This window comes from Balaenoptera borealis (genome assembly GCF_965194805.1).
Source record: "Balaenoptera borealis genome assembly, chromosome: 4".
NCBI classification, from domain to species: Eukaryota; Metazoa; Chordata; class Mammalia; order Artiodactyla; family Balaenopteridae; genus Balaenoptera; species Balaenoptera borealis.
The window spans coordinates 107376742-107401178 of NC_138861.1; the positions used below are offsets into that span (position 1 = coordinate 107376742).

At 41.7% G+C, this 24437-nt stretch overlaps 1 protein-coding gene and 1 long non-coding RNA gene across 3 annotated transcripts in view; one reads left to right on the plus strand and one right to left on the minus strand.

Annotated features, from left to right (window-relative positions):
- The window catches only part of LOC309627520, a 92276-nt gene that overhangs the window by 28340 nt on the left and 39499 nt on the right, over nt 1-24437 (plus strand). The window contains exon 2 of the long non-coding RNA XR_014243781.1: nt 18917-19002. This is a non-coding gene — a long non-coding RNA (uncharacterized lncRNA). The remainder of the gene's footprint in view (nt 1-18916; nt 19003-24437) is intronic.
- The window catches only part of CD38 (CD38 molecule), a 55732-nt gene continuing 35240 nt past the window's right edge, over nt 3946-24437 (minus strand). For both annotated transcript variants that reach the window (XM_082389542.1, XM_082389541.1), the window contains 7 exons: nt 21912-22041; nt 20108-20243; nt 14185-14270; nt 11186-11259; nt 8880-8972; nt 8101-8187; nt 3946-4793 (listed from right to left, as the gene is read on the minus strand). In XM_082389542.1, the coding sequence (XP_082245668.1) occupies nt 4739-4793; nt 8101-8187; nt 8880-8972; nt 11186-11259; nt 14185-14270; nt 20108-20243; nt 21912-22041 (661 nt within the window). In that variant the 3' untranslated portion in view covers nt 3946-4738. The remainder of the gene's footprint in view (nt 4794-8100; nt 8188-8879; nt 8973-11185; nt 11260-14184; nt 14271-20107; nt 20244-21911; nt 22042-24437) is intronic.

The window sequence follows — 24437 nt, forward strand, 5'->3', positions numbered from 1 at the left end:
GACAAAGCGACAGCTGAGTGCCCTTAGGGCAAGAACGACTCCTCTACCTGCCGGGTCTGTGGAGTCACCTGGGGTGCTGCTCTTGACTAAGTGGCTTCCAAGCTGCTCTCCTGCCCTCCCAGAGAACCTGTCAGCCTCTGAGATCCCCTAGAAAATGTATTTCCAGCCAGAGTTGTATTCAGCTGTTGCAGCTGAAGTCACTGGTTGATATATGTGTACAACAAGTGTTAGTTTTCTCTTCTCTGCAAGTCTGCATGGTGTATCAACATTTTAAATGTCGTTTCACACTTACATCCCTTATTAAGAATCACAAATTTCACTATGTCATCACATAGACTCTTGGAAAGTCTCAAGTGAGTTTTCTTAACGGAAAAAAGGTGTGTCATCATGTGATTCTCCAAGCTGAGATTCTTGCTGGAAAGCAAACAGCACTATTCCTTCTTTGATGTCTCCGAGGACAAAGAGGAATGGGTGAGGGTTTTCAGGTCTTCAACAGACTGTGAGTTTGGACTCCTCTGGGCATCTATTCCCGCCTCCGCCACTCACGAGACATACCCAGGATGACGATCCATCCTCTCTTCCAGTTGTCCAACTCACTTGACCTTGGGGTGGGGTAGGTTAGAGGATGTGTTGCCTTTGGAAGTCCATCTCCAGCTTGTTTAATTCTTCCTCCAAACCCATAGATAATTGTTGCAGGTTTTTTCCCAGCTTAATTGAGGTATGATTGACAAATAAATATATATTTGAGGCATACAATGTGATGTTTTGGTGTATGTATACATTATGAAATGATTATCACAATTAAGCTAATTAATATATTCATCATCTCACATAGTTATGTGTGTGTGTGTGTGTGTGTGTGTGTGTGTGTGGTGAAAAAACTTGAGATCTCCTCTCTTAGAAAATTACAAATACACAACACAGTATTGTTAACCATCGTCACCATGTTGTACACTAGGTCTCCAGAACTTATTCATCTTATAACCAAAACTTCACAACACCCTTTGACCAGCATCTCCCAGTTTCCCCCACCCGCCGGGCCCTGGTAACCACCATTCTACTTGCTGTTACTATTGATATAAATTTGACTTTCTTAGATTCCACATATAAGTGAGGTCAAGCAGTATTTGCAGACACAATTGTTGTTAAAAGAATGATTCCACAAAGTCCTTTATTACTCATTTATTATTTTTACAGTATAACTCATTTATATCTCTTATAAATATATTCCAAACTGGAGATTCACAGATGTTAATGAACTTGCTCACTGGGTCACTTGTCTCTTAATCCCACTACCTTGTGCTGTTTGCACTTTGATTAAAGGATGAAAAAGGCAATGTGAACCCATGTGAATCAAGTTCAAGGATAAATGCTGTCAGGGACCAATTCCAACCCTTCTGTGCTTTGTGTGTGTGATCTGAGGGCCAGCTAACCACTGCCTCTCGGGGTAGCAACTGACTCCCTGATGGATTGATAAAAAACACATATTAAAATGATGACTCATGTAGAAAATAAATTCCTTCATTATTTTTAAAAAACTGTGAGAAAAACGTTAGGTTAACATTGCATTTATAAAATGCCTCTTAAAGTTATACTCTAGGTTTACTTTAACATTTTACTTCATACAATTTTAATTTGCCATACAGAACATTTATCTATATACATAAGTACTTGCCTTTTAAAAACCCACAAAAATAGAGTCATTCTGTGCAGTACAGATTCTACCTGAGATGCTCAAGTCACAGTCTTAGGAGTTGTTCTCAGGAGGAATGGGATGCCAGGAAGTAAGTCAACATGGTTCCTGCTGCATCCCTTCCATCAGGTAGTGTGCACTTCTGGGTTGAGCTTGTTTCCAACAAGAGCTAAAATGCGCAGAAAGCTGTCAAGCCAAAGAAAGAATGTGTTTTGCCAAAATATGTGATACATACTTGGCTTTGTCTGCCAGGTATATAAGAGACCCAGATGTGACATGAAACAGGTCAACATAATCAGTGACATGGGGCTAAAGAAAGACCCACTGAATGCGGCATCACTGTGGATTGAGAGACACTGTTTTTTGTAACACAAAAGTGTGTGTACACATACACACACTTATACATACATATGTATGTATGTGTATCCTTTCAAGTATCAGAACTGTATTTGAAAGTGTGCCTCAAATATTATAAGGTCATAAACCATTACAGAAGAAAAATAGAGAGCCTTTAGGAGTTGGAAAACGGAAATTAGGTTCTGGGTCATTCCCATACTCAGCCTTTGAGTGAGTATGATGGTGGGTACAAGTTGGCACAGTAAGAGGATTTCCTAGAGCAAACAAGAATAAAGTGGGGAGACAGGGCATAGCAGGTTTATGAGTAAAATATGAGGTTCATAAGCAATCAATAATTCAATAGAGATGTCACTTATAAGAAGAGGGATATGGAGGATCTATTTAGATATGTAGGCCAGAAAGTCCTTAGGGCTAGAGGTGCATGGTCAATGGCAAAGGTGCAAAATTGGAACTACAGAGAGAGCGGAGGCAGGGATGAAACATCATGGTCATGAAGATACAAAGATGTTGCAAGAAGAAAATAGCACCTCAGCCCCAAGCCACCTCCAGGGCTCCTCAGGGCTCTCTGCAGTATCGTGTGAAGCCTTGGGACCAGCCTCCTCTTTGGTCTTCACTAGCTTTGACCTTAAACACTTAAATGAGTCTTCTTGGGGGGAGATTCTCACAAACTGATTTTTACTAAATCCATTTCATCTTTGAAAGGGGACATAAAGAACAAAATTTTCCTAACACAGGGAGCCACTTCATGGGGTACCCTGGTGAACAGGAAGGTACGTTAAAGGATCCAGAACTCAGCAAGCAACCCCAACAATAAGGCAGAGTCTTGAGAAGAAAACAGCCCGCTTACCCAGTGGATTAGCAGGGAGCTATTTCTGAAGACATTCTAGAGGTAGGCAGGAGGCAAGCCTGAACCTTAATCAGAACTGGTCCCTAGTATCCAGTCTCATGTCCAGCCAAGACTACATCCCACAAGGATGTGCCTAAGTGGAGAACAGGCTGTAGCTGTAAGGGCTGCTGAAGGAAACAGGATTGTCAACCAGGGGCAGGCAGAAAGGAGCCAACCTTGGTTGAGTGATTTCTTACATATGAGACACTCTGCTAGACTGTCAATTTTTGTCATCTTTTTTAGTTCTTACCACATTTTGATGAGGGTAAGTTTATTATCCTTACTTAAGTGACAAAGAAGCTGAAGTGCAGAGAGGTTAGGTACTTCATTCTAGATCACAGAATGATGTCAAAATATGAACCCAGAAATGTCTGACTCCAAAATTTATGCTGTTTTCAACAAACCTAGTGGGTTCCCTGAAGGATTCTCAAATTAGCTTATTAATTCTTCACTCAATGCATCTATGTTTTAACCAAAAAACTAGAAAATCTCCAGATGTTTAAAAATTAAGCAACACATTTTAAAATAACAATTAAATCAGAAAATATTTTTAACTAAATGATAATGAAAAGAGACATATCCAAAAATTTTAAGAGCTGCAGCTAAAGCAGCACTCAGAGAAAAATTTATAGTGCTAAAATGCACATATAAGAAAAGAAAATGTACTGAAAAATCAATGATCTAAACTTCCATCTTAAGAAGCTGAATAAAGAAACCCAAAGAGATTAGAAGGAATATCTATATCTCTAATAATAAAGAGAAAAGCAAAACCCAAATAAGTAGGAAGAGAAAATCAACAAAGTTAAATGTTGGTTCTTTGAAAGAGTAGTAAAAGTGATAATCCCCAAGCAAGACTAATCAAGTAAAATTCAAGTGAGAAATAAATTGTCACATCAAGAACAAATATATATATTTTAACTGCCCCCTACATAAATAAGACACTGAGAATGAGGAGGAGAAGGAAGAGGAAGAGGACAAAAAAGTATCTGTTTTGAAGCCATCCAGAAAATCACATTTCAGATTCTATTGTATTTAATTTAATCCAACATGCATTTATTGGAAGAGAACATAAGCGCTGTCCCACTGGTTTTATCAGTCTGGTTTTATCAGTCTAGAAAGAGAGAGCACATGAATTTTGGAGTTGAATAAAGCTGAGTTCAAATTCATTCTCCACCTTGAACTAAATGAATGATTTTGGGAAAAGTATATAAACTCTCTGAACTTCCTTTTTCTCATTTGACAAATGGGGGATAATACTATCAACCTCATAGGGTTATTGGAAGGATTAGAGGTAAAGCACCAAGCACCTGGGTAGCTTATATCCTACAGAATATTTTTCCCAACATGACCCATAACCATGGCATTTATAGTTTATCTGTAGGAAGGGTACAAAAATATATCCTGAGACAAGGTCATTCATTTGGAAATGTAACCTTTTCTGAAAAGTCTGGGCATTTACTTTTCTTGACCTGCCAATAAGAGGCTTGGAGTGGTCATTCTTCAACGGAAAGGATGTTACCAACATATTAATAACATAAAGCATCATATGAAAATTAAAATGAAATAATATAAAATTTCCACTCTAATTTTATACAATAATTAATTTTTCTTGACTATTAGGAGATCGAAATAAAAACTATGCCAATAACATAAGTTATTTTAAGACTTTAGAGGAAAAGGCTCCCATCTCCGGTGTTGATATTATGACAGAGAATTCCCCCGCATCCTCAGCTTTCCACCAGCGTGTCTCCTGAGTCGTGCATGTTGATGTATACTGCACGGCCTCAGCCACGCAGACTGGCTCATCTGCAAGATGAATCCTCAGGCTTTTTCACACACTGAAGAAACTTGACAGAGCTAGGACGAGAAAGGAAAAAAGGAGATCAAGAGGCAGTACAATACACCTATGGTCAACTCACCAATGAAAGAAGCCCCTTTGTTAACAACAAAACTATGCACGGACCACTTAGCATCCACACAAGTTTCTTTCCTGCAGTGACAACAAGGAGAAAGGTCAAGTCCAAGAGTGAATGACTGAAAGTACAGCCCAATTTAGCTTCATTTCACTTGTAAAGCCATAGAAATAAATAACTGATGTTTGATGATAATATGTGGAGATGAAAATGTCTGGCTCACTCAAGTCACAGATACGCGCTATGAATGTCAGCTGATAGTCAGGAAGCAGCAGCAGCAGCAACCTAAGAGGAGGGACCTCCACATGTTCTGTTGAGGATTTGCTTTCTCTTCAAAAACTTCCTGAGGAAGTGTTGGGTCTAAGCGTCAGGCAGCAAGAGGTCATAGACTCTCTGGGAGATGGCTGGCAGCCATCAGCAAAAGGACCACAATCCTTGGCACAGAAAGAATCCTAGATAAGTTTTAGCAGGTGAATGACTCTCACTTTCATAAAAATCAAATAACAAAGCAACAGGGTCCAATGGGAGTGGTTAGCAAAGGAGGAGAGGGGTGGATAGCAGGGTAAGTGGTTCCTTAAATTGCAACTGAATCTGATTTTGTTAAATGTGAGTCAAGAAAGAGAGCGAGAGCCTTAGAAGCAGCTACCAGTACCCCTGGATTTCTAGGATAGGCCATCTCAGGCTCGTTTCTAGCCAACTGTCATGACCAGTTGGGTATAGTGGCTCTAAGTAGAGAGTCAAGCCATCCTCACCAATACAGTGATCTGAGATTCCCCACATAAATATATTCTAGGAGGGAAAAGTATCTTCTTCCTTAAGGAAATAATGCTTCTGAGAAGGAATCTTTAGAGGACTATTTAGGATTTTTGAAGCCACCTTTGCTTTACAGTAAATGAAGAGAATAGGAAGACATTTCTTAATTAGTTTCTCATTTATTGGGAATTCAATTTTGGTAAAGGAGCAGCAATTGTGCTGTTAAGATAATCTCTCTCCAATAATATATAAATATCCACATCCAATGTTCCAATAAAATGGACACACTTGTGATATGTTGGGTAACACATTGAGGATAGAGACAGAGTATCTTGAAATAACATAAAAGCAGAAATGCACCTTTAGGGTTTTTTAATATGCCACTAGGACACACTAGCCAGAAAAAGCATTCTGACTATTTGTTATTTTTAAAGTAATCCAAAAAGTAGTCTTTTAACTCCACTGGTTAAAACATATCTTAATAAATTCTGGGGACATCCCTGGTGGTGCAATGGTTGGGAATCCGCCCACCAATGCAGGGGACACGGGTTCGATCCCTGGTCCAGGAAGATCCTACATGCCACAGAGCAACTAAGCCCGTGTGCCACAACTGCTGAGCCTGCACTCTAGAGCCCATGAACCACAACTACTGAAGCCCGCACGTCTAGAGCCCGTGCTCTGCAACAAGAGAAGCCACCGCAGTGAGAAGCCCACGCAAGGAGGGAGCCCGTGCACAGCAACGAAGACCCAATGCAGACAAAAATTTAAAAAATAAAAAATAAAAAATAAAGAAAATCTGTGTATATTTTATAAAACTGAGTGTGTGTATGGAAAACATGACTTTAAGGATATACAGCCATATGTTAATCGTGTTTGTCTCTGAGCAGTGGGATTTATTAGAAGGTAATAGAATCAGTAGAAGGTCTAATCCATGTAAATGTAATTACAATTCTGTTTGCTTATTAAAAAAATCGCACTGAAACAGCGGGACAAATTTGGCTAAATTGGAAAGCATGTTTGGGATGGAGTGATTTAAACTACAGTCTACATCTATATCCATTACATTCACTTTGGGCTACCCTAGAGACTAGCAGCTTGCAAAGCCACAGAACTCTTAGACACAACAAGGGGTCCTGGTAATTCAAGGAGGCATGCCGAGTATATCATGACCTCATGGTTGGAGAAAAACAACAGTGATTTCAAATATGATCCCCAAGTTTAAGGTCACATGAGCTGGTGCTCTGAGTGACAGGTGCTGGCTTACAAATCACTTCTTCCTAGGTGGGCCACTATACAAGTCCAGGTGGGAAGGTATGCTTAATTATTCTTCCCAGGTGGAGAATGAATGAGCTTACCCAGAGCCTGCAGTTTGGGCCATTCATTAAAAAATGGGGAAAGCTTAATGTAAGAAAAGAGATAAAAGAGTGTTGGGGATGACTCATCTACATTCCCCAATCTTGTCCTAGGTTTAAGCGTTCCATTTTCTCAATGCAAAGTATCTTTGAGTAACTTAACCTGGTCAGATGTCTGCTATGTTTCTTTTATAGTTGTTCCTTTGTTCTGTTTGTTTTCCCATCTAACTGCTGTAGAAGGCTTCTGTTATTTTCTGGCAGTTTCCAGAGAGAAGCCAGCTGACTGATGGGGAATTCAGGTCATTTGAGAGACAAAGGCCTCAGTGAATGTTCTTTGAATCTGTCCTTCCGTTTTTCTGACATGGTTGGTGGGAAAGGGAGGTGATAGGGAAGTGATGGGAAAAGTATCCTAGCATTTCAGCTTCTACATTCTTTGAGAAAAGTTTTCTCTCTGCATCTGTCTTGTTCCAAACTATCACATATGGGAAAATTTCCAAAGATGCTTTCAGCAAAGGTCCCTGTCTCTATTAAGTATTGGCCACAACTTCTTAAAAATAGTGAGCGGAGAGGGGTCCCAGTTTTGATAACAGAGTTGCAGGTGACTTTAAAAATATATACCTATCTGTAATTTAAACTTTTCTCCAATAAACATGTATTACTGGTAAGTATTTTTTTTTAAGATTTTACATTTTTTCATTAGAAAATGATAAAGCTTGGTAAACTGCCATTTGGCAACTCACCAAGTGTTAGGCATCTACACTGAGACCCGACTAAAGAAACCTCACCTGCAAAATTATGCCAAGTCACAAGGATTTTATAAATCCTTTGCATATGGCAAAATGTGCTTCTACTCCTCTGAAAGCTAGGAGTTCTGGGTCAGGCCTCTCATGTGGGAAACCAGGAAAGATGCCCTCAAAGTCTGGGTCAGCTTTACAGGAAAATAACTGCTTGAGTCAGGTGTGGAAGGAAGAGGAAGAGGAGGGAAGGTGGACAGCAGAAGGCCACTGGCTGGAAACACCTTCTGGGCTGAGCTGGGGGATGAGCAGAGTTCACCATAGGTCACCACCCAGATCACCATCAAGGCCCAAGGGAAGATGCCTGTGGATGGCAAGACAGCCATTTCTTCTTCAAGAAGACATCAATTACCTGTAGTTATCCTGGCAAGTAAATTTGATTTTCCTTTGCTTCATAATCCAACTCAGATCATTTATGGAGGAACCGGAGCATGAATCACTGGGAAAAAAGAAGAAAGTGTTAAAATAACAAGAGCTCACAAACACTTCCTGAGTCTCTTGGTTTCTTCCAGGTAGCAGGTCCTGGTCAAGGTCCTGGGGTAAAGAGGTGAAGCAGAGGTAGCTTCTAAGAGCTCACAGGTCAGCAGGGGAGCCAAAGGTGTGAACTAGGTAGATACCTACCATGGAAATAAAATTAAGAGACTGTTGGGGGCTTCCCTGGTGGCACAGTGGTTGAGAATCTGCCTGCCAATGCAGGGAACACGGGTTCGAGCCCTGGTCTGGGAAGATCCCACATGCCGCGGAGCAACTGGGCCCGTGAGCCACAATTACTGAGCCTGCGCGTCTGGAGCCTGTGCTCCGCAACAAGAGAGGCCGCGATGGTGAGAGGCCCACGCACCGCGATGAAGAGTGGCCCCCGCTCGCCGCAACTAGAGAAAGCCCTCGCACAGAAACGAAGACTCAACACAGTCATAAATAAATAAATAAATAAATAAATAAATAAAAGAAAGTGAATTTCTTTAAAAAAAAAAAAAAAAGAGAGACTGTTGGAATGGGGTAAATGTAGAGTAAGGCCCCATTCATTTCCTGAGCCAGTCCTTTCTCAATGCATTCCTGTGACTGTGGATTCTTTCATGGACTGATTCCTGAAATAACCCTGAGAATATATGGGTACAAGGTAATAACATATACCTGGGAAATTTTCCAAGGTCATGGATCACCCAAGCCTGTAGCGTATGAACCTTCATTGGATTCAAGTTATGGACTTCCACGCGTCCAAAAGTGCTAAGATGGAAGAGACAAAAAACATTGTTAACCCCAGACTAAATTTTTCAGGCATCCACAGCCCCTGTGAAAAGCCAGCAGGCGGGGTGCCATTGGTTAGAACTTACCCTTTGGATATGAACCATGATTTGCATTAGAATCAGGCATCTTTACTCATTCAGTGTGACCCTAAATGAGTAAGATTCTCAAAAGAAGATTCTTAATCTGTACATTGATGTTGATTCTTTAAGTACTTGCTATTCCAAGAGTGGGCCTTAGACCAATGTAATGAGCTCATTAGACCTGCAGAATCTCTGCCCACCACCACCTGCTGAATCAGAACCTGTAGCCGAACAATCTCCAGGTGATCTACTCACTCTCTGAGTTTGAGAAGCACATCGTTGAAAGACCCCGATGTCCTGCTCTAACCCCAGCCTTAAACTCTCCCCATTAGTCTCTACCACTCCTGTTACAAGTACTTGGATCCCTAGTATCAGATTACAAAATTCTGGAATGTTAACACTTGTACCCAAAAGCCTACAAGGTTGGGGTCAGAAGAAGACAGAAGGACAAATGCTTCTTGGTGGAATTAAACATTAAAAGAGGAGAGAAGGAAAAGTAATTTGGGGCACCTGGAGTGCCTGGGGCACATTAATATATGCTCCCTCCTCTCAATCAGACTTATCCAGGGAAAAACTGAAGAAGAGAGACTGGAAAGGTAATCAACGTGGTAAAAACTGTAAGTACAGAAGGGGGTTAGAGAAGGAAGGCATGAGTGTGACCAGAGTCAGCGGTTAAAGGAGTGGATGTGGAATCTAGAAAAATGGTACAGATAAACTTATTTGCAAAGCAGAAATAGAGTCACAGAAGTAGAGAACAAACTTATGGTTACCAAGGGGGGGAAGGTGGGGTGGGACGAACTGGGAGATTGGGACTGACATATATACACTACTATGTATAAAATAGATCACTAATGAGAACCTACTGTATAGCACAGGGAACTCTACTCAGTGCTCTGTGGTGACCTAAATGGGAAGGAAATCTAAAAAAGAGTGGGTATATTTATATGTATAACTGATTCACTTTGCTGTACAGCAGAAACTAACACAACATTGTAAAGCAACTATAGTCTAATAAAAATTAATTGAAAATATGGGATTTCCCTAGTGGCACAGTTGTTAAGAATCCGCCTGCCAATGCAGGGGACACATGTTCGAGCCCTGGTCCGGGAAGATCCCACATGCCGTGGAGCAACTAAGCCCGTGCGCCACAACTACTGAGCCTGCGCTCTAGAGCCCACGAGCCACAGCTACTGAGCCCGCGTGCCACAACTACTGAAGCCTGCGTGCCTAGAGCCCATGCTCCGCAACAAGAGAAGCCACTGCAATGAGAAGCCTGTGCACCACAATGAAGAGTAGCCCCCTCTTGCCGCAACTAGAAAAAGCCCACGCAGCCACGAAGACCCAACGCAGCCAAAAATAAAGTAATTTTTTAAAATTAATAAAAAATAAAAAACAAAGGAGAGGACAATAACTGATACCCATCCAGCACTTTCTCTGTCAGGCACAGGGCTCAGCATTTTTCATACATTATCCCAGTTTATCTTCATATCACCATCACCTCCTCAGGTATATACATACTACAGGGGCCCTGCTAAGGTCACATAGGTAAGATGTCATGACCTCTGGAGTCCCCGCTTTTAACCACTACAATAAACCGTTGACACTGTCTGCAAAGAGGTAATGAAGGTCAAACGCCCAGCAGAGCTCCTGCTGTTCCCAGTAGTAGACTTACTGCTAACTTGGGATTCACCCCGTCCAGGGAGGAGAGAGGAGTCAGGCAGATCTTCGTGGATGGTGAGACTTTAGACAGTCAGAAGGAAGGAGGGGCCAGGTCATATGGGGGAGCAGTGTGAACAAGGGTGGAAAATGGGCAGGATGGAGTGTCATGGGAGAGAGAGCTGAGAAGATTATAGCAGGCGTCGTAAAGCCCAGAGGAGGAGCTGGACACGTGCAAGGACCATTAGGACTTCTGGAGGATTTTAAACAATGGAGAAACCAGACAAAAGTGTTGACTTAGAAAGACAAAGCTCTCCATAGAATACAAACATTTTACCTTTTTTTAGCCCAGATTCAGGACTGACCTTCAACATGAAAAGCATATTCTTCTAAAGATGAAGGAGCCAATAGGAGACTGTGCTAATCCTTACAAATAGGATGCAAAGAAATAAGTACCTCTTTCCATCAAAGGCGTTACTGATGGATCCATTGAGCACCACCTGGACCACACCACAGGCATTTGCTGCAAACTTAAAAACAAAAACACCATGCCTCAGCATGCAAACTTAAGTGCCACGCCCCAGCAGTTCCATCCCAAACAGCTCTTAGCATCATCTGGTGAAGGAGGAACGGCCTGTATGGCTCTAGCTTGGTCAGACCAGAGCTGTGTAATTTTCATCCCAAGTCATTGGAGGGATTATGCTTCCCATGAGAGTTCTGGAAGCAGTTGCTCCAATCTGTGTCTGAACAATGAAGTTCAACATCATCACTGCTAAATTGGTGGTTCAGAAGGTGGAAGTCCAGGGACCTCCCTGGCAGTCCAGGGGTTAAGACTCAGTGCTCCCAATGCAGCGGGTGTGGGTTCGATCCCTGGTCAGGGAATTAAGATCCTACGTGCCGCGCAGTGCGGCCAAAAAAGAAAAAAAAAAAAAAAAAGGTGGAAGTCCAGATGAGTAAGAGCAACATAATCCCTGAAGGAGGAAGATAAGAGCACTTTCTGGGGGCCACACACTGCAGACACTGCACTTGTCATTTAGTGGGAGCAGAGTAGAAACTTAAGGAGTAAAAGAAATGAAGGAAGAAAAAAGAAAATGCCAAGAAAAAAGAAACTGTGGAGAGATGGCGACACTGAAGCCTGCAAAGGCATAAAGGGAAATGGGGAATGAATGAGTGGATATTTTTGAGCAAGGGGTTTTATTCCGCTGGAATCTTCCCTAGGCACTGGGGAAAACAAGATGAACAAAACTAAGCAATACACTCGTTTCCTCCAGGAGGCCCATCCAGATCCCTGGGACTAGCTCAGGTCTCCTTCACACATTATACAACTACACCGCATTGTGAGGTTGAGCTTAACGTGGGGTCAGCCGCCGGGACCGAGAGTTCCGTGAGAGCCGTGAGCCTGGCTATCCCACTGGCCACTGCAGCGCTGGAGCCTCGCAGCTAGGGCACGGCACAGAGCGGGCGCCCAGGGAAGGTCCACGGACGGAGAGGAGGGACGGAGGGAAAGAGGAGGCAAGAAGTCCAAATACTCTGCGATGGAGAGTATGGAAGAACCCAGGACAACAGAAGCCAAGTCCTGAAGGATGAATCGGATTCTCCCTGGTAGAGGGTGAGGCAGACGCAAAGCAAAAGGCCCAGGAGCTTGCGAGAGGAGTGATCCTTGGGGGAAAATTCCAGTGGATGCTGAGGCTGGGTAGATGAGTTAGTTCACAGAGGGCCATGAATGCTTTGCCAAGGAATCTGGCCTTTACTCCGCGGGAGATAAAACACTACTGAACGATTTGAAAGGGAATTGTGAAAATCCTGTGCGGTGTCTATCTTTCTCCTGGGGGTGATGAGCAGAGGACAGAGGCCCGATTACTATCAATCACAAGCGCTAACCCAACAGAATGGGTGTCAAGCACTAACCCTGCCCTATGTAAGTCTCAGCAGCCCCCGCAGAGTAAATCTTGGGTCAGTTTGCCCCAAGGTCACGTCACTTGGAAGCAAGGAAATGAGACGGGGGGGGGGGAGGTGGAGGGGGCAGGGGGGAATCCAAACCACCAAGCAGCACTGCCTCTGGTGTCAGAAAAAGAAAAGATCAAGTCGGATGAAAGAAGCCCATTTATATCCATCTATCTATGAGAACTTGGCCAAGATAAAGGTGCAGTCCCAGGGGAGCTCACAATGGTAGAGCGTCTTCCTTCATTTTCCTGTACTCCTGGCCCCAAGGACAGTGTGAGGAACACAAGTAGGTGCTTGACACATACAAAATGTGACTTGGCTTTCAACGTTTTCAGCAACAGCACTGCCACCAAACGGATCATAGAGTGATAACATAAATAGAAACTATTCTCAGAAAAAGCAAACAAACAATGACAACCAAAAACTCTGCAGTGCCTCTGATTTTCACAGCATGTAGTAGGTACTCTACAAATATTTGTTAAAGAAATGCATTCAGGTAAACCATACCAGGGTTTACCTGAATCTCCTTAAGGTAGGTGAGGCTCTCAGCTCTGCTAATCACTAGCCCATTTGAATGAGTCACTTAACGTCTTAAGTTTCCTCACCTGGAACATGGACATTTGTACCTTCTCGTGCCACCTGTTGTGATGACTAAACAAAATGACACAGGTGACACAACTGGCCCAGGACTTGTCATGAATATGCACTTAACATATGTGAGTTCTCACTTTGCCCAGCTCCTCCGATGTCTGAGTTTAATTTTGGAGAATTCTAAGTAGTGTAGTTTCATTTTCTCCCGTGTTTTCCATTCATTTCTTTTCTTTCTTCCTTTCTTTCCCTTTTTTTTCCCTAGTCCACTTACAAATAAGCAACTTACAAGAAAAATAAATATGCACAAAGGCAGCTTAGAGTGAGGTCAGAAATAGATAGCGGGGAGGATGGTATTTCCCAGCCTGGATTCTGGATCTGGAGTCAGACAATTTGGATAAACACCCAGATCTGCCACTTACTGTGTACATTTAGTAAAATGCTTATTTACCTGCACCTCCATTTTGTCACCTATAAAATGGATGTGATATTCATGGTGCCTACTTCATAGGGTTCCGGTGAGGACGAAAGATTTTAATCCATGTAAAGACCTGAGGACTGTGCCTGGCACACAGTAAATGGTCTGCAAATGTAGATTATTAAGACTGTCTCAGGAACCTAAGATTGGCCAATACCTGGATCAGAGGATTTAAAAAACCCAGAGATGCCAGGCAGCCAAAGCCAAAAAATGGGTAAGAGCAAGAAGTCTTCAAATAGAGCCCAGCGACCTTCCATGAATGCCCACAAATTACACATGAAAATATTCTGGCATGTGCTTATGAACATTTTTCTGAGGAAAGAATCCTAAACTTCTGTTTCTAAAAGGATCTGTGACCCAAAGTGAGTTAAAACCAACCACTTACTGGATGACCTCTTAAGCTCTTTGGTCTCCAAGATTCTAGAATTTCACTTGTGGTACTTACCCTTTTGGACAGCAAGCCCCAGAATACAGAAACAAAGTTGTTGCTGCAGTCTTTCTTCCAGTGTGGACAAGATTGATAGTTCATTTCTAAAAGACATAGTTTACAGAAAAGTAATTAAAGTGGAAAAGAAAAGGTATAATTGATCTCTGTTCTTTGCAGGCTATTGGATCACAGTGGAGCTGCTTTCCAGTGGCATCACTGCCAAGATGGAGTATGGAGAATGGACACATCTCAACCCAATTTAACTAAGTGCCCCCTGAATCCCTTCCAAGTCCTTACCTTACCCTCCAAATCCCAGACAGGAACACAGTGACCAGCTTTGAGTCAACATTCTGGGAAATTACAGCAAAGTTCATCTGACAGAGACAAGCCCCCCGTATTATTCCCACTTCCAGGAAGAATTAGAGATAATTTCCTCCCCCACCGCCTTCTGTCTCCACACCCTTAGGCTCAGATGCCCTCAGAGTCTTTCTACACTCACCCCATCCAGACGGGCTCAGCTGTCAGTGAGGAACCACAGACATAAGGCATGAACACATAGTTTCTGTGCTACTTCTTCCAGGGATATCTGCTTTAACGCACCAGCATTTATTTTTATTATTTTTTTATTGAGGTATAATTGACAAATAAAATTGTAAGATACTTAAATGGTACAGTGTAATGATTTGATATGCATACACATTGTGAAAAGATTCTCCATCAAGTTAATTAATATGTCTATCACCGCATATTCTTTTTTTTTTTTTGATGAGAACTTTGAAGTTCTACTCTCTTAGCAAATTTCAATTATACAATACAGAGTTAACAGTTATAGTCACCATGTTACACCTTAGATCCTCAGAGCTTATCTGTCTTATAAATGAAAATTTGTACCCTTTTACCAACTTCTCCCTATTTCCTCCACCTTCCAGCCTCTGGAAACCATTTATCTACTCTGTTTTTATGAGTTCCACCTTTTTTTTTCGGATTCCACATATAAGTGATACCATGCAGTATCTGTCTTTTTCTGTCTGACTTATTTCACTTAGCATAATGTCCTCCAGTTTCACAGTGTTGTCACAAATGATGGGATTTCCTTCTTTTTAAAGGTTGAATAATATTCCATTGTGTGTTTGTGTATTTACATATATGTACATACATATATATACACACACATATATGTACATATATATATATATATATATATATATATATATATATATATATCACATTTGCTTTATCCATTGCATTTGACTACACAAACATTTATTGAGTGTTAGGTCCTGGAGATAGAGAGATGAATTAGATAAAGGCCCTGCCTTCAGAGGCCACATAATCTACTATAATCAAATAAATCAGAGAAAGAGCAACTTGGGTTGGGGGTGGTGTGCAGCACCATGAGGGAAGGTTGATGTTGAACTTGGTTTTGAAGGATGAATAGAAGTCTTCAGACAGATGAGCTAGAGAAAGGGGCTTCATGCCGAGAGAGCATGTGCAAAGGCACCACGTTTAGATTTGTACTGCCAGAGTAGAAGGGATGAGGAGGGGATTGATGGAAGATGAGGCATATGAAAGACAAAGGCCAGGCCATGCCAAGGAATTCCGACTTTATCTTAGAGGCAAACAGAGCTATTTGGGTTTTAAGTAAGAGATAGAAACAATTCCATTGTGGTGGCCAGACGGAGGCTGACCTAAAGGGGTCAGGGGTGAGCAGTTAGGATCTGACAACAGTCCAGCAAGAAAGGAGGGGGCGTTAGTGAGCTGGATTCAGGCAGTTGTAACAGGCACAGGAGAGAAAGGATGAACTGCTAGGTAAATGACTAGTTTGGTGACAGATTGGATATGGCAGAGGAGGATGGAGTGAGAATGAAGGCAGAGTCTGGGATTGTCTCCCCTCAACTTTGCATCATCAAGCAGGTAGGCGAAGTGCGGGGTGAGAAGCCCTGGAACCCCTTCTTGTGTCCCAGAAGTCAGGCATGCGGGAGCCACCTATTTCCTCTGTGGGTATGTGTACAGCTGACCCTGCACAAATACCCATCTTTCTACTTCCACTTTGTTATAGGTTGAATCGTGTACCCCCAAAAGATATGTTGAAGTCCTAACCCCCCAGTACCTGGGAATGTGATCTTTTTTTTTGGAAAAAGGTGTTTGCAGATGTAATCAGGTCAAAATGAGATCATTAGGGTTGGTGGGTCCTAATCCAATAAGACTACTGTCCTTATAAGAAAGGGAAGTTTGGTCACAGAGATAGACAAGCACAAAAGGAAGGCTCTGTGAAGACGCACAGGGAGAAGACAGCCATGTGAAGATGGAGGCAGGGATTGGCGTGAACCAAGGAACACCAAGGGTTGCCAGCAAACACCAGAAGCTAGAAGAGGCAAAGGACTCTCCCCTGGAGCCTTCAGAGAGAGCACGGCCCAGCCAACACCTTGATCTAGGACTTCTAGCCTCCAGAACTGTGAGAAAATAAATTTCTATTGTTTTAATGCCACCCTGTATGTGGTACTTCATTACGGCAGCCGCAGGAAACTAATATAACCACAGACGTGGGCTTGACTGCCAATGACCAGAAAGAAAGTTCTAGATCAGAAACACTTCTGGGGATGAGGAAGTAATCCTGGTAGTTTTTATAATAATTAAATGCATTAAAAACAAAATAGCACAAATTAGAAAAAAAATTCCATGTACAGATGTAAATAATTACTGCGGAGTCAAAAGATAAATTTGAATCATCTCCAATAGAGGCAAAAATGTTGACGATGATGAAATGAACATAATTTTGTAAGGTGCTACAAGGGCGCCCCTGTTCATAGGTTTTCATGAACATGAAGTTCTTTTATCTTCACAACCATATCTGGAGAGAAGTCTCTGAGTTTCACCTCCCCTCTCCCTACCAGGATGTCTCCCCCTTGACACCTGCCCATTAAATAAAATTTGAAAGTCACAGAGAAAAAGAAAAGGAGAGAAATTTTACAACAAAGTAAGAGAAATTAAGTATATAAAAAAGCAGAATAAGAAGTTATAAAAAAGAGAGAGATTAGGTTATAACAGAAACTATGACTTTCATAATAAAACAAATAAACAAGGCAAAACTAAGGTAGAAAAAAATTAAGGAAAAAGTGTTTAAGCCAGAAAATAGAACAATTAAAATATAAAAATTAGGAACCAGAAAGACAGCAAATAAAATAAGGAAAAGAGGTTAAAATTAATCAAAATTGAGGTCAAAGGAGAAGGAAGTAGACAGAATAAAACAACCTATACAGGATTCAGTTGAAAAGAAAGCAAAAATAAAGAACTCTAAAAGGTAAACTGATGAGAAATAGATTTTTTTATTTCTCCAATTTATTCTAAGAAAGAACTGACATGGTAAATTGAAAAATAAAACTAAAAGCAAAGTTTATAGGAAACACATTTATAAGCTAAAAGGGTTAAATGAATGACCTTGAAAAACTAACTTGCAATAAGGGAAATTTAAAAAGGAAAGCAAGAAATATGGCAAAAATTATAAAAGTTAACCAAAAAGAAAAAGAGTAAATGGAGAGATATATTTATATGCCATATTTCTAGGTGGAAAGAGTCTGGATTAAAGATTAATTGAAAAGTTACAAAAGAAAAACACGAGATGAAAATATAGAAAACTCTCCAATCTTGAGTAAGGAAAATCTAAGCAAAATATGAAACCCAGCAGCCAAATAGGAAAGGATAGACAGATTTATTGCATTTCTGTGTGGTAAAAGACAATATAAACAGTATTAGAAGAAAAACAGAAACTGAGAAAAATAGATTTGCCACCTTTGTGCCAGAAAACAGGCAGGATGACACGTGGTTAAGAACACGAGTTCTCCAGCCAGTAATCGTGGGTCTCTCCCAGCTCTGCCACTCCCTATCCGGCAACTTACTTAACAGCCCTGTGCCTCAGACCCCTCCTTTGTACAATGAGATCATCACAGGGGCTGTGGAGGATTAAATGAGTGAATATTCATACAGCACATAGAACAACGGCCCATAAGTAGTAGCTACTATTGTTAATTTATATTGAACTTCTATAAATAAGAAAATAATAGACAGCCCAATAAAAAGGATTAATATATACGAGCTGCCAGTTTACAATAGAAATAGAAATATCCACCATTAAATATACAAATATACTCAGCTTCACAGTAAAAGAAATGCAAAAATAAGCCGAGGTATTATTTCTTTATCAAAATGGCAAGACATTTTAAAGTATTAATGTCCAGTGTTGGTGAGGGTCTGGGTAAACAGATTATCTCATATATTTTGAGAGTATAAATTGTTACCACCTTTTGAATAACAATTTGTCAGTTTCCACCACAATTTATTCCACACTGAAATTCCACCTGTAGACATTTATCTTTCAGAAATACTTCCACAAGCATGCATGTGTATGTGCACGCATGTGCGTGTACAAAAGTGCTCCTTGCAACGGTGGTTGTAACAGGAAAAACATCTGAAAAACCTAAACGTCCATCAATCGGAGGTTGTTCAAATAAATTATGGCATGTCCATAGAGCACTTAAGATGAGGCCTTTTAAAAAAATATGGCTGTATTTATACCTACTAATTTTAAATGAATAAAGCAAGTTGCAAAACAGTATGTGTACATTTCAAATATACAGACTGTCCCCGACTTGTGACGCTTGGGTTTAGGATTTTTCAGCTTTTTGACGGTGTGAAAGCGATATGCATTCAGTAGAAAACATAATTTGAATTTTGAATTTTGATCTTTTCTCAGAGTGGTGATATGGGGTCTGATCCTCTCTCGTGATGCTGGGCAGTGGCAGTGAGCCACAACTCCCAGTCAGCCATGCCAGCCGGCGGGTAAATAACCAAGACACATACAACCACTCTACACCCAGACAACCATTCTGCTTTTCACTTTCAGTACAGTATTCAACAGATAACATAAGCTCTTCAACACCTTATAAAATAGGCTTTGCATTAGGTGATTTTGCCCAACTAGAGGCTAATGGAAGTGTTCTGAGTACATTTAAGGTAGGCTAGGCTAAGCTACGGTGTTCAGTAGGCTAGGTGGATTAAACACATTCTTGACTTATGATATTTTCAACTTATGATGGGTTTATGGGGACATAAGGAAGTTCTGTATGTATTTATATGAGCACAGGGAAATGCAGGGACAACAGTCCCCCTTTGGGAAGGAGCATGAAAATTGAGGAGTGGGGGAAATGGAATTTTTACGTTTTACTTTGATGCATTTCTGTATATGCAAGTATTTTTCAATTAAGAGTACATCTTTTTTGTAATTGGAAATAATGCAAATCTGGGTTGAAGAAGCTACTACAATAAGTTTTTTTAAATAGTCAAAAGCAATAAAAATAAGAATAAAATTATATAAAGTAAAAATATCCATATTATAAAGAGAAAGAAAAAAAGAAGTGAAATGAGCTCAGTCGGGCTTTCTCAGTAGAAAACATCTTCCCACAGTGAGGTGTTCTCGGTCTTTCTGGGCAAGGAAGGTGACCTCTGATCAATGGTAAAGCCACACACTGGTCCTAGACACAGAGAAGCCCAGCACGTGGTCCCTACGGCTGTTCTGTGGAACAAGGACTTTGGCCTGGTTCCCTCAGAGGCCTCATTCTGTTCTAGAATTCTTTGGTCCTGAATGATGCCCTTATAGAGAGTAAAACACTAACAATTCAGAAGCAGGCGGCTCTTGCACTCAGAAAGGAGGGAATCAGGAAGCATGAACAGCCCAAAACTCTGAAGTCAATTTTTCTAGAAAACATGAGTTGGTCTACAGAATGCTGTTTTACATGAGCCTGAGTTGTCATTAAGGGTATAGATGCCATCAGGCTGGGCACCTGTGGCTCCTTCCTCCACACTGATCTTCCGTGATCCCTAGCAGAGCTCAGGGCTCCTGCACCCTGCACGTCCCCAGGCGACCCCAAATGGACCAGATCCTCACCATGAGAGCCTGCATCTCCGCACCAGCTAAGGTCATCCGCAATGTAACCCAGCAGTGTGTCTTCCAGGGTGAACATCTCTCGCTGGACCATCGTGTACTGATGCGCCAACTTCTTTGTTTTGCTCCAAAAGACCGTCTAAGAGAGAATAAACACAATCTATTATTGAGATCAATTTACTAAGTCAAAAAAACTCCACTGAATTTGCATCTTTTTAAATGAAATAAAACATAGGAAACATCAGAATAAATCACCTATAGTAAGAGTAAGTGTTGCGGGTTTCACGGATCTCTGTGTGTGAGAATGAGAGAGAGTACATGTGTGGAGGGCGTGTGTGTGTGTGTGTGTGTGTGTGTTCTCTAGGGCACAATGTAAAATGAAGTTATTATTCTGGATTGCAGGGAAAAAGTCTGAAAGCCACTGATCAAAATCTTATAATAAACCTAAGCTCCAAACACATCTGGGGGAGGCATTAGGTAGTTCCAAATTCCTAAAGTTCTCGGCAAAACAATTTTTTCTAAGTGCTATTTTCTGGGAGAAGTGTCCTTTGATTCTTAAACAGCTCCATAACCCCTGCTTTTTTTTCCTGAAATCTCCCCTATCCTCTTACAAAAAAAGGAAAAGAACAAATACAGTGAGTTTTTGCAGGGTCCTGTGTAAAGGTGCAGAAAGTCAAATTTCAGAACAATCTCCTGCTCCATGGATCTAATCATTCTTAGTGGGAGGCAGTGGAGGTTTGAAGCCGGGGCCCTGGAGTCATGCTGCCTTATGAAACCCAGCATCACTGCTCACTGGCTGTGTGACCTTGGACAACCAAAGAATTGCTAAGCCTCACATTCCCCATCTGTAAAATGGTATCGATAATAATTGTAAGGAACCCCTGAGATGCTGAGATGAAATGAGACAATGCAAATAAGATGCTTGTCCCGTGTCTGTGGCCAGTCACTTATTCAGCCAGTGTCCCCTGGTGATGATTTACCAGCAGCTACTCTGTGTAGGGCTTTGGGCTTGGTGTACCCACCGGAGCTCCATAGTCGCTCCAGCTCTAACAATGGGAGGAGACTCTGTAATTTGTGACTGGCTTAAGGGCTTCGTGAAGATGATTTGGGGCACATTGAATTTTCACCTTAAACACTGACTTTAGAAAAGATGCACTCCATTACAGACCTTTTCCAGTATAATTAATGTATTAAAACCCAGGCCTCTCTGGCTCTAAATCTTGGGCCATTTACATTTCAGCTGGTCACTTTCAAGACCATCAAACTTGAGTAATCACTGGTCACCTAAACTTGCCAAGCCTCAGTTTTCTCTCTAGTGAAATGGGATTGCTGATGTCTGATCTACCTGTTCCACAAGTTGACTGTGAAAACCTAACAGGATAAGGGTTCAGAAAGTCCTTTGTAAGCAAAACAAGGCACTCAGCAAATGCAAAATGGCATTGTTGGTATCATCATAATCATCATCATCATCGGAGGTCAGGGAGAGTTTTGCAGTTCTATAAGGTGGATTATTTTTGTTTGGGTTGGGCTGGGGTTTGTGTTAGGTTTCTTTTGCCTGAGTTTTGGCTGACTCTCCTTTCCTCTTTCTCTGTCCCCAGTTCTCTCTCTTACCTCCAGTCCCCAGATGTTCTAAATCCCAGTGACATCCTGGTCTCCCAATGGACCCCAAGCTCCCTCCCTGCCAACCATGCCCACATCCTAATATACAGATTTTCCTCTTCGCTCATCCTGGTCAAAATGTGGTCCCATGACCTCTTCCCTTTGGCTTTTATCTTCAGTTTTTAAATCCATAACTTGACCCAGTTACCTTGTCACAAGGCACAGTTTGATTCACCAGTTTCATCAGTGGGTGGTAGTCTTCCTCTGTCGCACTGCAGGGGTCCTTAGAGATAAATGCATTCCTGAATGCCTCCCTGATCTTTTGGCAGTCTCTATCTCTGTGAGGTAAAACATGGGAAATAAAATAAAAGATGAATAATTAGATTTCAAACATATGTTTAGAGCATAATTACCCCCCAAAAAATCTGTGTGCCAAGTGGTTCATATACATCATCACGTCTCATGTGTACAACAGTTTTATGAGATAAGCATCACCCTCCCTGCCCTACAAGGTCCCTGCACTCGTGGGGCTTACTCGCTGGTTAGAGAGACAGACAGTATACAAACAAGCAGATAAGCTAACGAAATAAGTATGGATTATGATAAGTATGCAGGAAATCAGTGGGGAATATTGAAGCAATGACCACTTTAGGGAGGCTGGTCTGGAGAGGGCTCCCTGAGACTAAATGTTGAGAGGGAGTGCATTCCAGACAGAGGGTGCTCCAAGTGCAAAGGCCCTGAGGCAGAAAAGAACTTGCTGATTTTGAGGAAGTGAGAAAAGAACAAGGGGAGCAGTGGTGAGAAATCAAAAAATAATCAGCCTTTCAGACAAGGAAACAATTTCAAATTTTACCTAATTACCGTGGGAAGGCAGTGGATAGGTTTAAGCATGGAAGTGGCCTCATCTGATTTTTGTTTTTGAAAAAGTCACTCTGAAAAACTCTGTGCCAGCCCCAAAGATGTAGCAAAGTCTTTGAAATAGGAATTCCAACCCCACGTCCTCTCCAAACAGCCCCTGGCAGTGAAAAGGCAGGCTGGCGAAGCAGCAGACATGGAGGGGAGGGAGGGATGCTGGAGAAGATTGCAGCTGGACCTTCCCTCCTGTGTCTGTGTTAACTAGTGCACCTGAGCCCATCATTTCCTGGGGGGAAGGAAGTGGGTTTCCACTGGGAGTGCTCAGACACGGTTATCAGGACAAACTCCAGCCTTTGGACCCAGCATCCCAAGTACAGTACCAGGTCAGGCAGCTAAACCTGGGGGAGTAAAGACGAGCCCCTCGTTTTCTATTCCCTCTGAGCCTGCTCTGGCCCTGCAGGGCACTAACAAAGCAGCCATTCCAGAGGGTCTTTTGCCTTCCCAACTCAGGTTGGCCAAGTCGAGTGGATTATTCCTCCTGATAAGCCAAGGAATCAGAGGATACCTGTGAGACACAGGCCCTTACACCAAAGCCACCCTGTGTATGTTGGAGACTCATCTTCTCAGTCCAAAATAGCTGCTCCAGTTCCAGCCATCATGACTACATTCCAGCCAGCAGGAAAGGTTAGGGAAAAGAAAGGGGACAAGAAAGGAGGAGAAGGAAGAGAAGGGAAAAGTAACAGCAGCAATGGGCATGTGCCAGCTGCCTTTTAAGGACAGGTGCTAGAAGATGTTCTTGCTATTTGCTCTTATCATATTTGGTAAAATGTAGTCACGGGCACACTTTGCTACAAGGAAAGATGAGAAATGCAGCCTTTTATGTTGATGGCCATTCCACATCAAAAAGTACAGTTTTACCACAATGAGATATCACCTCACACCTGTCAGAATGGCTATCATCAAAAAGAACACAAACAACAAATGTTGGTGAGGATGTGGAGAAAAGGGAACCATCCTATGCTGTTTGTGGGAATGTAAATTGGTACAGCCACTGCAGAAAACAGTATGGAGGTTTCTCAAAAAACTAAAAATAGGACTACAATATGATCCAGCAATTCCACTTCTGGGGATATATCTGAAAAAAATCAAAAACACTAATTTGAAAAGATACATGCACCCCAGTGTTCATAGAAGCATTATTTACAAGTTCCAAGATATGGAAGGCCCTAAGTGTCCATCAACAGATGAATGGATAAAGAAGATGTGGTGTATACATATACGATGGAATATTGCTCAGCCATGAAAAAGAATGAAATTTTGCCATTTGGAGCCATATGAATGGACTTGGAAGGCATTATGCTAAGTGAAGTAAGTCAGACAGAGAAAGACAAATACTGTATGATCTCACTTATATGTGGAATCTAAAAAATGCAACAAACGAGTGAATACAACAAAAAAGAAGCAGACCCAACAGATACAGAGAATAAACTAGTGGTTACCAGTGGGGTGGACGGACAGGCAATATAGGGGTGGGGGAGTGGGAGGTACAAATTATTGGATGTAAGGTAGACTCAAGGATGTATTGTACAACATGGGATATAGCCAATATTTTATAATAACTGTACATGGAAAGTAACCTTTAAAAATTGTATAAAAAATTGAAATAAAAAAATCCAAAAAATTTAAAATAAAAAAATCATGAAAGCACAGTTCTAATTCTAGAGAAGGGGCCGGCCTGCAGGCTCTGTCCCAGGAAGGTACCACCATTGTCCCGTTTTACTGATAAAGAGGAAACTTTGAGGCTGTGAATTTAACCAATGTGCCCGAGGTAACGTGATCAGTAAGTGGTAGAGCGGGACTGGACCCCAAATCTGTGGGA